We start from the raw sequence: 13,319 nt of genomic DNA, 5'->3' as shown, positions 1-13,319 counted from the left end.
TAAAACCTCTTGAAACTACACAGCTCTCATAACTTCATATTCACAGGCAGARGGAAAGAAACTACTCATGCTTTCTTTTAGCTCTGAGTTTGTCAAATGTAAGTAAACAAGTTCTTTAATTACCTCAGGAAGTGTTATTTTTCTCTTCTGAGAAATTATTCCAGTTAGAGGCTAGCTTAGCTTTTTTCATAGACTCTGTTGCTGCATTCTCAGTCACCAGCTCAGTGGTTTAAGCTTTTAATAATTTTGGTACCAAACATCATAATTTTCTAGTGTTTTAATTACACAGCTGTTAATAAAGTAAGGAGTTCATACCTTAAACATTAAATCTTTCATAACGTTTTCTTGAAATTGCTATAGGCTCTGGTAATGTTTTAAAATGTTTTTAATTGCTTATTTTTGGACCTTTCTTGAGGTTTTCCATTACTTTACATTCATTCTTCTGTCTGCACTTGAATAATTTATTTGACACGTTCTGTGTGTATAGAACACAGTGCAGTGGAGTCCCAAGAAGGTATGCCATTAGGATGCCTAGCAACTAGAGTAATACAAACATTTGCCATTTTTCTTCTTCTAGGAATTAATGTTTCCCACCCACAACACTCCTGTGAAATTTAAAAGCTATCAAAATAGGCAAGAAAAGGACCAGTTCAGTTAACTGCTGTAAATATTTCCAAAGTATCTAWTTTTTCTTTCAGACTGCTCAAATTAGTGTCTCAGGTTATGGAAGGGTTTACATCATTATTGTATGAAGTAATCCACTTGCTGAAATCTGATATGAGTGACTTGAAGAGAGGGAAGGGCAGGGAAGAGAGAAGTGTAACAAATTTAGTTTTTCTCCCATTCTGGAGGTGATCTTTAAAATACATGCCTAACTTAGAGAATTGCAAATTCCAAGTCTCTGATCAGACTGCCAGTATATCAGTAAAAAAACCTGCCCTCCCGCATTTTCAAACAGCTAAGTAATGTCTTTGACCCAACTGCTCAGCCATCAGACCTGGGGAGAGTCTTCCATTGAAAGTGTGCAATGCAAGGAAGGTAATTTGGGTTCTGATTCARTTTCAAATTCACTGTTTCAGCAAGACCCCTGGCTTCACTCTGAATTTCTACAGATCATAAACTCATCAGAAGTAAAGGAGTGTGCTTTCTTTGTTCTTTGTTTTATACTCTAGCCAGTATGCTGCTCAACATTGCAGCCCTACCCATGTAAGAGCTACAACATCTCCTTATAAACATAGATCCAAAATAGACTTGGCTGTGGTTTGATTTAGACCTAAATCRCAGCTGTACACGAGCACCTCACTGTAGCCTCCTAAAGCAAGCTCAAGCATATTTAGAGGTGATGGTCTCATCACCTTGAGCTAACCTAAACTTTCCAAGATGCTASTTTGCTTGGTATCTTTCCAGGCTSGTTGCTGTGCAGTGGGATTCCAGAGAAGCCAAATGATAGTAGCTTTATAGCTATCACGTTCCTGTCGATGCTTGAGGGATTTCAGAATGGAAACAGAAATAAATGCAAGCTGTTAATGTTCAGAATAAGCTGTGCTTGGAAAGTTGTGGTGGGTGAAGAGGGCAGAAAGAAATGTGTGCAGGGAACTGACTGAGTGATGATAGCTCCTGGCTGAATTTGTAAGATGAAATTACAAAATGAATTTTTAGGAATCCTATTTGTAGGGGTAATTTTTTTTTAAATAAACAAAATATTGGGAGTCTGATATCAAAATATTTATGAATGGTTGCAAAGGAAAAATAAAAATTCCTTCTTTGAACTTTTTAATGCATTTTACATTTCAGCTGGAAAACTACTCATTACACCCCTAATATTGGTTCTGGGACTGGCACTGGGAGCTGTAGCTGTTGTAATAGGTAAGAGTTATATATATGAGTGAATCTAATCCTGATTATGCAATTACTTTCTCTGTATGATATTTCAATATTTTCATTTTAGAGACATGGAGACAAAGTACAGATTTCACAGATACTGTTTTAGTATTAAAACAATTTTAGTATTGTTTCTGAAATATTTTTCTCTAAAATGTTTGGGGGTTTTTTTTGGCATTTTAAGCTTATTAGCTTTATTTTTGTTCCCAATTGTTCAGTTTTCCAAATCAACATCTTTAACTGGTATAGTTAAACTAGCAAAAAGTACAGAAGGACTTAAATGTAATCCTGGGGGTTGACCTACCTGGACCCAGCCTTTAATCACTCCATTGAAATACAATTTTATGTTCTTGACCATGTATATGACAAGATTTTTGAGGAACTAAGACCTAGTCCCAAGATCTCAGCAGCTTGAATGTGCAGCAGCAACAAAGCAGCAAATTGGGATGAGTCAGTCTCAAAATATGATTCAGTGCATAGGCTGCCAAATTGTATTCCATCATGAAAACTGGTACTGTGAACTCTTTTGATTGCAGTATCAAAGCTCTGTAAATGTGATTGTACTARCATGGGGACAGATATTTTAGCAAAGCTGCTCTTCGCCTGGCTTAGATGAGTTTTCCAGCAGAAAGGAGATTATCTGGGACTAAAGGTATAATCTTGCTCATATGAGTGCATATCCACTCTTTTTATGCTGGTAATAATATGTCATTCCGGGATCATGCTGCTTCACAGCTCTTCACCAACCTGCTTAGTCCACTGAAAATTTGCAGTGCATGCGCAGCCCTGAGGTATATTGGGATGTGACTCCTTAATTTTGATATAATAAAGCCAAAATGCACCAGGATAGTTATATTAATAAGGTTGTARCTAACCAATCAACTTGTAACCAAAATACTATTACAGCTTTTTTGTAGACTACAYGTACCCAAACAAGGAATATTGCTGTTAATTTCTGTGTTTAGCTCAATCACCTTCACTGAAGAGAGGGTGAGGAATATCTATCTTAAATACTTATTTTATTCAATAATATTTCATTGTCTATAATACTGACATAAAAGACTTCTCAATGCCAGTAAAACTTGTTTTGGTCTACAATCAGGTATAATCTATGGTGGGGAAAAAAGCCTACTCTTACACTAAAAATGAAGAGGGTTTTGCACTAATATAATAACAGTGTTTGCAATAATAATTAGAATGCTGTTGAAGTCTGCTCCTAGGGTTGGTTGGATGAGATAAGCAGCAGAATGAGCAGTTCCAATCCAAAAGCATTGATTATTTATAGGAAAGTTTTGGTTTTGAGGTAATTACAGCAATATTTGCTGCCAGCCACTGTTAAAAGTAGTCTCAGCTGCGAAGCTGAAAACCATACTGCATCATTTACAAGGCTGTTGAGCAAAGCAAGAACCCTGTGACTATAGTAGTCTTTAGTTCTGTGTTGTTACTGTAGTGGCCTTTCAGTCAGCTGGTAGCRAGAGAAAGGGGAAGATGGTTCTCCTTCGGGTTTGAGAGAGTACAGAGTATTTGAAAAACTATTTTTCACCTGAATAAATGTGTTACGTTTTTTTGGGGGTTTTTTAACAGCTTTTTTTTTCACTTCAAAAACTTCTAAGAATAAATTGTTCCCTGTCAAGGCAAGGTTAAACACTCGGTATTATTCAAGGATAAGCATTTTTTGTTACTTCACAGTAGATGAGGATGTTTGTAAAAATAAATAAAAAGTAAAACACGCTATCTCTATTGCATGTGAATCTAATTGAAAGCTACTTTAGTTGCATCAGCTTTGAATTTAGATGTAAGAATTTCCACAGTGCTTCTAAGTTAAGTTTGTACCTAGTACCAAACAGCATGGTTCAGAAATTAGTCAGAGATGAGTGTAGAGTTAGTAGGAATTTGTTGTAAAGGGAAGAATAAGTGTAGTTTAACTCGTTATCAAAGGGACTGTTTGTTGCAGGCTAGTTTTTTTTTCTGCTTGTYCAAATGCCTGGTCTAAATTCTCTGAGACATGGAAAGCTCCATCCAAATGCATTTATTGAAAGAACAGAATACACACACAAAGGATTRCATTTAATTATGTTCTTTTTTCATGTTTCCTTCTTTTGGCAGGTTTATTTGTGTTTCCTATCTATTGCCTTTGTAAAAAACAGAGGAAAAGGTCACGGACAGGTATGCCCTGGTGAGGATGGACCTTACTTGCCTGAACTGAGCTGGTCCTGCAAGGGCTATCCATGTTTTGTGCAACAGAGCAATACAGTGCTGGTTACAGCATCAAAGCCACCGCCCTGGAAGAAGAATGGGGGCTCTCCTGCCATCTTCCCTCAGCCGAAAACACTACTGCAAACCAGAAAGCCTCTTTGCTCTGGTGCACTCTCAACAAGATGGGCCCCCTGACTGCTGCTTTTTAAATGTTTTTGGTTTTGTTTTTTTTTTTTTTTAGTTATTACTTTGGAGGGGTTTTTTTGAGTCTAAGTTTCTGAAACAGACAATCCAAGTCTGTGTTGTAGCCACAACTCTAGTACCGATTTGGCCTGTGAAGAAAGCATTTAACTGCTAACATGTGCTCGTTTAACTTCAGTGTTGGCCTTTAAAGGGGGAAATGCTTAGAAGTGTTTGGACTCTTACTGTATACTGAGCATATTACTTTTGGTATTAAAAACTACTTCTGTAAATAACTTCCATCACACAGCATTCTGTTCAGCATACCRAAACCCCATCACATGCCAGAGCACGACAGCTGGTTATCTTCTGAGTCCTCCTGCTAGTGGAGTGTACATTGCCACCGCCAAACTGCAGTGCCTCAGAGGGAATACCCTTAGTACTGAAGCGCCGTGATATTTAAGAATATGGTGATTGGTTTCACTTCAGTAATTTATTTATGACAGTCTATTAATATTAATGGTAGGGGGTGTGACAAGATTTGTTACAACAGGACTTCATTTTTAAATTCTCGCAGTACAGRAAAAATTTCAAGGGTTTGGATAACAAGATGTGTCATGGGCCTGATCTGTCTCAAGATATCCCTGAAGTGTGTTTGCAGGGAAGCTGGAAACTTGCTCTTCTATTCTGACTTGGAATATGATACACACGTTACACACTACCTGTGTGAAGATTGACTTGATGAAATTTTATAACCTAAATAGCACATTTYGTTTGTTTGTTCCTTTGAGTAGGTTACTACTTCGTAAGTTTTGAAATATCCACTGATGTCTCATGAGGAAAGTCTGTGAATCCAGGGTAAGGGGAGGGATCATGAATTCTTAGGAGACCACTTCATTCTTATTTTCTGCTTCCCCTGTTTCTCTTCCTGGTGCATGACAGTTCTGTAGAGAATAGTTATCTTTGCTTTCTTTTCTTAACTTCAGAGTTCCACTGTTTGCTRCCAAACCTCTTTCTCAGTGCATCACCACAAATATGATGTAATTCAGCATAAGAAATCAGCTACTGAGAATTTTTACACTTTTAATTTTAACTCAAATTTATCATACAAATATAACTTAAAAAATAGAATAAAATTTGTGTAGACAGAACACTRAAACAATAAGGAACTGAATAAGAAAAATATCTACTTTATACTGTAAAAATACAGGCTAATCTTAAAGAAGATTGGATTTGTACTGTGAAGGTACTTTTTTCAGTGTGTGTGTTTGAAGATACACGTATATGTATATATATGTTTGTGTATATATTGGAGAAGGGGGAAGAAAGAAGATGGGAAATGTCCTTAAGAGTCTACAGACTTCAAAATACAGGCTTGCAAATAACCTATCATTTCAGAGGAGGTACTTTGTACCACTTTCTTTGGAAATTGTTGTTAAATCTGAATGCGGTTGTAATTTTTAAACAAATAGTATTCTGCCCCACCAACATAATACTGTTACAAGATACTTACTTTGACTTTGAAGCCTCAGTGCAAGAAGCTGATGACTTTTGTTTACCTGGAAACACAAATATCAGCTTACCGTAGTTGGCTAGTATGCTTGTTTTCTGTCAGCTTCTGGTTTTGTTTTCTTGCAGGTTTGTTTTTTTTTCTTTTTGAAAGTGTGTACAAGCACACCATAGCAGTCAGTAACTATTCAATAATTTCCATTTGAATTTAAGGGCATGTTGACCCTGTTACCCTAGCAGTAGAAATAGTACTTTTCAAAGATTTGCAAATTAAGCAGGAAAGCAATGACATTTAGAAATAAAATTCAAAACCTATTGTCAATGCAAATCCACCTGTTAATTAGACTTACTTTCTTCTGAGGCACATYAGTTTTATATTTGTGTTCTGTCTGAGGTTGGAAGCTGCCTTAAAATTGGTCTTGGTTTTGTGTTTTCTGAGGCTATACATATCAGTTGTCTTTGGCTTACTCAGGGATTTTTATTCCTCTCTTTAAATGTCAAATAATGAAGATATTTTTGTATTATTTAGAAAAACCTTCAGACCTCAGAGAGCGATATATATAAATAGATTTGGGTTTGCAATGCAGTCTATAACATGGTGTCAAACTATTCCACTTGAGAATATTTTAGTACTTGAGATTATCTGTAATTTACTACACAGTGGATTAATTTTCTTTCTTTTCCTGATTCTGTATAAATGTGAGATTTTTCTGGTCTTTGTAGCTGTTTTCACTCTGCCATGTTTGCCATTTTCAGTTTTTAACTAGAGTTCAGTAAGATCTGAAACTAAGACAAATAAAGAGCATAAAAGGGAAGATAATAGATCTGCACTTACTTCTATTCAGAAACCATAACCCTGTGGATGGAGAAAAGGAGCATACAACTCAGCTCCTACATTATCATTTCATCTAGACCATTTTGATTTTATCGGAATGGATTAAATCAAAGGGAAATGGTTCTCATTTTCTAAAGAGAGCAAAAAGAGTCATCTTTGACCTTGTAAAGATGACTAAGTCTGTGCTTTTGCTGCAGGGAAAAAAGAAGGAATTAAAATAATTTTTACTTTTTTGTCAAACAGAATAAACTTTCAAGAGGCATAGTAGGGATATGGAGATCTTTTTCCATCTGTATAAAATATTACCACTTGAAAAGTACATAAAAACAATTGTTATCAATATTATATAACAGAATGTACTGACACATGAGAAGTACTTAGCTTCATTTGGTTAAACATTAGCTTTTAAACAACTCACCACAGAAAACCTTACACACATCAAAGCCATATCATTTGTTTTAAAAGCATTTGTTAGTTTGAAAGAAATTCAGTGAACTTTAATAAGGAAATTCAAGGATGTTTTTATCATGTTGATGTGTTGTGGCTTTTGTAACTACTCTAAAGAAATTATCAAGCTGTTCTACTCCATCTTTATTAGCAGAAAACTTCATCAGGCAGCTAAATTAACCTGCTAAGGCAGATTTCACACTACTGTATGCTGATCATTACTGCTCATTGTGTTTGCTTTCACCAGTTAATATTTAAAATTATTTATTCTTGTACAAAGTTTTTGCTCATCAATACCTGTATTCAGACTAGAAATGTTGGATCTGTTCTACACTTGCCTTCCGTTCCAAGCTTGCCTGGGGATGGATTTGCCCGTGTGCAGTCAKAGCTGGGGCCCTCCCCATGGTGCCATGCTGTGTGTGCCCCATCCTGCTCCTGGGAGGGCTGGCTGCACACACCACCCCAACGGGCTGCTCTCCTTTTCACCACTATGCAGAATTKAGTTGAATCTCATTAATGGGGTCAGCTTCTAGGGCGACTCAGCCATATCAGCAGCAGGATCATTCTGAGTCCTGTGGCGTCTCAGAGCATAGTTTGGTATATATGCAGAGTTTGTTCATCCAGGAGCTTGTGACTGGAAAATGACTGTTTTTCCTTGTGTCATTCTGTTAGCCAGTGGGAGTAATAAGCTGAGTAGGAATACAGACAAGAGGCAGAAGAGCAGTTCTGAGAAGCCTTGTGCTGAGCTGACCCATCAGGTTTAGTTCCATGCTAGACAGGCAGTGAGTCTTCAGCTCTCAGCACTTCTCAGCATATTCATACCTCTTCAGCGTCATTAAAGTACCATGCACTTTGAGTGATCTATTCTCTTCCTCTGAGRCAATGCAAATGTGTAAGGGAAGATTTTGGGTTTGGTTTTGATGTTACTAATGCTGAGTTCATAACTCTTCCTGCTATGTTAGAGTTGTTTTTTTGGTTTTTTTTTGGTTTTTTTTTTTAATTTACACCTATTTATTCATTATGAAAGTTTTACTTTATTAACAATATTAATTTGCAGGAATTATTGCCAATTTTAACTAGAAATCACTTTGGATCATCAGCAGGTATTCTTTTTAACCAAGAGGCTTTTTGCTCTTCCAAAGACTATTACATCTCGTGTGATGTTAAATGGTGTATAGGTGAGGGCAGTCATTTTCTCAGAGAATACAAATTCACCAGTGATGGAACGGTTTCTTATGACATTTAGATCTGAGAAACTGATTAATGTTCAATGGCCAAATAGTTTGCCATGCAGACTCTTGGTGGGTTTGTTTTTTTTAAATTTAGTTGTATTTTGTTTCTTGAGCAAACCTTACATCATAATTTGTGGTATGATAATTGTGCAAGTTCAAGTTATGGATAAGAAACATGGATTGCAGTTACTTTTATAATCTATATTAGATCTCTGCTGATGGAAAGAATCCTACATGAGGAAACTATTAGATAATTTCTTACTCTTTTAATTTTGCAGCCTTACAGTTGCAGTGAGTCAGCTTCATTCTTGACGTCAGTCAGAGCCCTATTAAACCAGAGAAAACTATTTTTATGCCACTGTGGAATTTGGTCACAAATACTTTGATAAAAACATCTGGAAGTGTGTTGATAACCATTGAAAACCTGGTTCACTTCAGAAGTGCGAACTACTATGGAGCCACTCATTTGCAGAATGGTGCCAATGTGTTCAGTAAGCACAGGAGAGGGAAAGAGTTGGGAAGAATTTCCAAACAATGTTCTTATTAYAGCAGATTGTCAGAAGGGATACTAGTTTTTAATACAATAAAGAAACTTTCTTAATGCTTTGAGTAGAAAATGTTTTTTTCAAATAAAATTAGACATTACATCCAAAGACAGTGTTAAAATAACATTTCTTCAAATTCTGCTTKCTTCAGTGTAACAAATAGGAGTACAGCATAAGAAATGGAATTGCAGCTGTTAAGTATTGTTAGTACTTACAGCGCACACAACATCTAAAAAGTTATGTTGCTGATATATTTGGTGGTTTATGTTGCTACTGTTACATGAAAAACCAGCTGAGYTGAGCCTTATTGAAAGACAAGCAGTGTTTTTCATGTGTTACAGCTTGAGCAGTACTTAACACCCCCAAACTTTTTTTTAAATAAAACGAACAAATGCAGTTGCTTGCGGACTGTACCTTCCTGGCTGATTCTTCCTTGTCTTTCTGTGCATAGGAGTTCAGGATGGATATGTTCTCTCTGCAGTAAGAAACAGACTGTACATTTTAGGCAATTAATCACCGATGCTTCTCTTCTCTTAGCCTAATAGTGAAATGCCATAAGGTAGGGAAATGAAAACAGATCCTAGAGTGCATGCTCTGATTTCAAAGACAGAAATGTGTAATAAGCTTTAATTACTCCATGGCAAAAAATAAATGCATATATTTTGAAACAYAATTCCAGCTGTAAAGTGATGGATTTATTAAAACATGCATATTGTGCAAAAGAAAACCTTTTTTGGAGCTTATTTGGCTTGTCAAAACATGAAAAATTAATCTGAAGTGTTTTGGATGGATCAAAGTCAGAAGAGAAGCTTACTGTGTAAAAATAYTTTGTTGTCATAAACATGAACTTTGCACATATCTTAAACACAGTTGCATGCCAACCCCATTCAGTGTTCACCTTGTTGAAAATTTGACTGAAAACAGTATTTTTGAAATTTTTAACTTATTGTCACTGAGCATGATGTTAGTAATACAATGCCACATTTACCTCATTCTTAGAAGGAATTATCTTTACAGAATCCAGAGGAGTTGTTCARATATTTTAACCCTGTCCTGTAAAACTAATTAGGAAACATCTTCATGCCTTATTCAAGCTCTGGATGAGCAGATAGATTCAGTCCTTAGTCATGCACTATGTTTTTGCATAAAAAAAGTGCACTCTTAAGAGTTTTTCATATCRATTTGCATTCTGCTGCTTTGTGTCCAGAAATTGCAAGGACAAGGGTAGATTTACATTTCACTGTTTACCATCTCATAATAAAGTGTTTACCATGTTTCCATTGTTATACACTTCATTTGTAAAGCTCTCCTTTTCCTTCTAARTTTCATAATTTGAAACTGACTTGTGAAAATGGCTGAAGATCTAATTGGATGTGTAAAATRTGATCTCATAGGAAGTTGCTTCATTAATGCTTTGCTGAGCTACAACAGCAAAAGATTACTTTTGTTGTATTTAAGTTACTAAAATGCTGAGATCTGTTTTTCTTCAGAGCTTTTAATTTAACATTTTTAATGTATGTAAACAGCACAGTCATCTGTTGCATAACTAACCATCTGAGTACAAAATAACATTTTAAGATATTGGTTAATCCTTGTTACTATGGTAGATGAGAATAGTGCTGGAAAAAAAGAAACCATTATCTCTGAGGAGCATGTCTGAGCTGAACCTTGTCTTAATTCCAAGAAGTCTTTGTTTCCATCTCTTTTATGTATTTTAGGGTGGAGAATTCCCTCTAAAATAGGTTTAATTTGAATGGCAAGCTGTGAGGGTAGTGATATAATAGATCATATCTTTGTTAGTGTACAGGCTTCTGGCACAACCAGGGTGCTGGCCAAAACACTGTGGATTCATGAAGAAAGCAATTTCTAGTTCTGCATTCAGGCAACATACAAGCTAGATGAATCAGTGATTAGAACTTTTTGTAGTATATTTATTGGAGGACTAAGTTATAAAAACTGGAGGTAGGCAATGCCCTTGAAAACAACACTACAATTGCAGTATTTAGTGTGGTTTGTATAATGGGTAATTTTAAATGTGTTGTAAGTGCCTTATTGCCTGAAACAAATGAAAGGTGTTCATACCCCTCAGTAGAGCAATATGGGAATTCCTGTTCTGTGGACTCCTGCAGTTATGTAAAGTAACCAGTATTGGTTTGCTCAGAAAGCTGAAAAATGTTACGTTAGTGAAGAAGTTAACTTAATATAAAAGTAATCTGGCATGCTTATTTTAAAGCTGGTAATCTCATTTCTGAGGGTTTTTTTAACTTGCTCTTTGCCCCCATCCCTCCCCCGATTCCCATCTTCCTTCAGCCTTTGCAGAAATGCATCTTAAGTTGTTGCTAGAGTAAATTTGGCTCCTCCAACCTAAGAAAGCATGAGTTTTATACCACTGAAAGAAATGTAACTTTTTGGAGAAGAGAATTCAGCCAAAGTTCAGTTAGGCCACAGCCTGTTGTAGGTAAACTTTCCAAACWGCAGGGTTCACACGTGCCCTGTTCACAGTAATTCATGGATGTGGAAGCACCAAGGAATATGGCACATGGAGGTGCACCCAGAGCAGGTTAACAGCATTTAGCATTTTAGTTCAGCTGGAACTAACATATCCTGTTATATCAGTTGCTGACTCCTCTGGGGTGGGTATCTGGATGGAATAAACCATCAGTCGAGCTTGGAGGCACAGCTCTGCAATCTCTGTGCAGCCCTTCATTGCAGGGTGGCAGTTGTGATCTGGATAGATAGTACTCATTTTGCCATCTTCTGATAGCTAAAAAATGGATGTTGTAGGGTCTATTTCATCTTACTTGCTTTTCCACAAAACAGTGCAATTTTACCCTTTATGATCTGCATTTCCTAAAGGGCCTGTATTTTCTTATTTACCTTGATGCCACTATTGTCCATTGATTATTGAAGTCTGGTGCCAAGAATAAGCTACTTCTCTAAAATTACCTTGAATTACATGACCTTATGGTAGCAATTATCTTTTAAGAAATAATGAAGTATAAAAGTTAATTATCAGAAGGAAATTGAGTTAATGGGGGGTAAGACGAAAAATYATGATTAGAAGGTCTATTTATTATAGTTTCATGAACATTAAATGGTTTTACTGTGTTCGATTTCCTTCAACGAGAATTTGTGAAGGAAAGGAGAAATTAAGATAAGAAAAGTATCCCTTTGAACCTTTTCCTGAAATTACTGAGTTTTCCAGAAATGTAGGCTTTTTTTCCCACCCTGGAGTTATTAATTGGTAATATAGCTGTCACAGTGTTACTGTTAACACTAATGTGAGTGTTTAGTCAGGATTCAGCTTGCATATCTRAAGGTTTTCGTGATAGGGAGTTTGATTTAGAGCCCTACTGCAATAAAATTGTAAGTGAATTATCACTCTTACAGGTATCTTAATGACTTCTATTTCAGCATTATCTCAAATGTTTAGGCGTTTACTTTGTTCTTCTATAATCCATTGAAWAGAAGATGTCATGTATCAAAATACTCCTTCAACCTTATGAGTTACTGTTTATTTTTGCAAGTTATTTCCTTAAATGAGTTTTTTCTCTTCTAKAACCAGCAGGCACACAACCAAAATGCTGATAAGTTTTTCCCATTATCTTTGTCTTGCATTTAGCTGATACTGCATTTTCTGTTGCACACTAGTGCAACATGTCTTCATGCTGTTATAACTTGATGAAATAATTTGGTAGTGTTGGGCAACATTTTGCAAATAATATCTTCAAGTTGGTATTTTAAATGTGTACCAATAATTACTGTTCAGTGTGCTACGTATGTGGCTGCTTTAGTTCATGTTAATGTTTTGTAAAGATTATTTCTTGCTACCCTCTTCAGAGTGCCTTTTCATTTAGRAGGTCTAGAAGATGGTTTACTGAAGTCTTCTTTTGAATCTACCATAGTAATGTCTGATCTTTAAACTTGTCCTGATGAATGTATAACTAAAATCTTGTTCTTTAAAAAGCTACAGTAGACACARGTTGTATATGCACATGTGCATGCATGGATACAAGGGAAGGTGTTCTGCCAATGTTTGTCCTGCTGGACAGGACCTTTCGAAAGTAAGTGAATTTTTTAACAGTTTTATTTTCAAAATGTTACCTCACTAGTATTGAATAGTAGGTATATCTCTGTATTGCTTCACTTTGCTAAATACAATCACGGTAGGCAGTTTAATTTTTAAAAGACTCTGCGATGAATCTGGTGTTCATATGAGACTGAATTTCGTAAGACAAAACTTACGGTACTTTGTTTCCTTTAAAGGCATTCCTTTCACTTACACTGACATCCCAAGCCCCTGTTAGCAACCGACTGGAAAAGTTCTTTCCCAAGGTGAAATGCAAGAGTGTAAAGTAGCATTTGAATGCACTCCACCTGTCCTAGCATTAATATTCAGAAATGGGGGTGAGGGGCAGTAGGTTTGACTAACTGTTGGAAGATATACATTGTAGAGTTCTTTCACTTGCACACGAGGGGTTTTACAATGTCATC

At 36.1% G+C, this 13,319-nt stretch overlaps 1 protein-coding gene across 1 annotated transcript in view; it reads left to right on the top strand.

The window, feature by feature from the left end:
- The window catches only part of RNF217 (ring finger protein 217), a gene marked incomplete at its 5' end in the record, with an annotated part of 59,843 nt that extends 51,815 nt beyond the window's left edge, over positions 1-8,028 (top strand). Inside the window, 2 exons of the mRNA XM_057363576.1 lie at positions 1,795-1,866; positions 3,988-8,028. Coding sequence (XP_057219559.1) covers positions 1,795-1,866; positions 3,988-4,061 — 146 coding nt within the window. The remainder of the gene's footprint in view (positions 1-1,794; positions 1,867-3,987) is intronic.
- Between the last annotated feature and the right edge of the window lie 5,291 nt (positions 8,029-13,319).

This window comes from Malurus melanocephalus, unplaced genomic scaffold, assembly GCF_030028575.1.
Source record: "Malurus melanocephalus ecotype Western Australia unplaced genomic scaffold, MMel_1.1 scaffold_29, whole genome shotgun sequence".
NCBI classification, from domain to species: domain Eukaryota; kingdom Metazoa; phylum Chordata; class Aves; order Passeriformes; family Maluridae; genus Malurus; species Malurus melanocephalus.
This window is presented reverse-complemented; position numbering and strand designations above follow the sequence as displayed.